This window comes from Alligator sinensis, unplaced genomic scaffold, assembly GCF_000455745.1.
Source record: "Alligator sinensis unplaced genomic scaffold, ASM45574v1 scaffold987_1, whole genome shotgun sequence".
Classification (NCBI taxonomy): domain Eukaryota; kingdom Metazoa; phylum Chordata; order Crocodylia; family Alligatoridae; genus Alligator; species Alligator sinensis.
The window spans coordinates 601,829-602,846 of NW_005842574.1; the positions used below are offsets into that span (position 1 = coordinate 601,829).

The 1,018-nt window shown below is 72.1% G+C and overlaps 1 protein-coding gene across 1 annotated transcript in view; it reads left to right on the top strand.

The window, feature by feature from the left end:
* The window catches only part of LOC102376562 (plectin), a 27,531-nt gene that overhangs the window by 3,563 nt on the left and 22,950 nt on the right, over window positions 1–1,018 (top strand). The window contains exons 5-7 of the mRNA XM_025214248.1: window positions 15–134; window positions 525–620; window positions 926–1,018. Coding sequence (XP_025070033.1) covers window positions 15–134; window positions 525–620; window positions 926–1,018 — 309 coding nt within the window. The remainder of the gene's footprint in view (window positions 1–14; window positions 135–524; window positions 621–925) is intronic.

Consider the following 1,018-nt stretch of genomic DNA (forward strand, 5'->3'; position numbering starts at 1 on the left):
GCACGTCCCCCAAGGAGCTGCAGCTGCGCTGGCAGGAGTACTATGAGGTGGTGACGCTGCTGCTGCAGTGGATTCGCCATCACACTGTCCTCTTCGAGGAGCGCAAGGTCCCCGCCAGCTACGAGGAGATCGAGGTGAGCCCTGGCCCTCGTGCTGCCCCGAACCCCAAAGTGGGGATGCCCGCTCCGGGGCTGTGACGGCTGCACCGGCACGGGGGTCTGCACAGGGCCCTGCCGGGGGGCGCGGAGGGCAGCAGGCCCCAGGCTGTGGCTCTGGCTGTGCCGTGGGGTGGAGGCGCGGGGTGGGACCGGGGTGCCGTGACTCACTCCTTCCACGCTGCCCCTGTGAGTCACCAGCCCCGTGTGGCCGCTCCGCCCTTCCTTCCTGCCCGGCCTGGCACGAGGACGGGGCCGGCCCCCCCGCGGGCAGGCCTGGGGACCCCGCTGTGCCCGGGGAGGGCCCCGACCCCCAGCTGGGCCACGGGGTGCCCCCCGCCCTCTTTAAGCCCCCCCTCGTCCCCCCAGATCCTATGGCGCCAGTTCCTGAAGTTCAAGGAGACGGAGCTCCCGGCCAAGGAGGCCGACAAGAACCGCTCCAAGCTCATCTACCAGTCGCTGGAGGTGAGGGCAGCCGCGGGGGCGCCGGCGCCTGCGCCTGCGCCGGGGGTTGGAGCAGCCCCCCCACCATCAGTGCCGCCGGGGCATGTGATGGGCCACGGGGCATCCTGTGACTCTCATTTCATGGCTCGCACTGGCGTGTGCAGAGCAGCTGGTCCTGCCACGTGCCGGGTGCCCCCTCCCCAGGGTCCCCGCAGCTGCCGGGGGGAAGGGCGGTGCCCCCCTCTCTGATGCCCACGGAGCCCCAGACCCACGCATGGGGCGGGAGGGGGCCGGGTGCCTGGGTCTGACGGGCTCCCTCGACGCAGGCCGCGGTGCAGTCGGGGCAGCTGAAGGTGCCGCCGGGCTACCACCCACTGGACGTGGAGAAGGAGTGGGGCAAGCTGCATGTCGCCATCCTG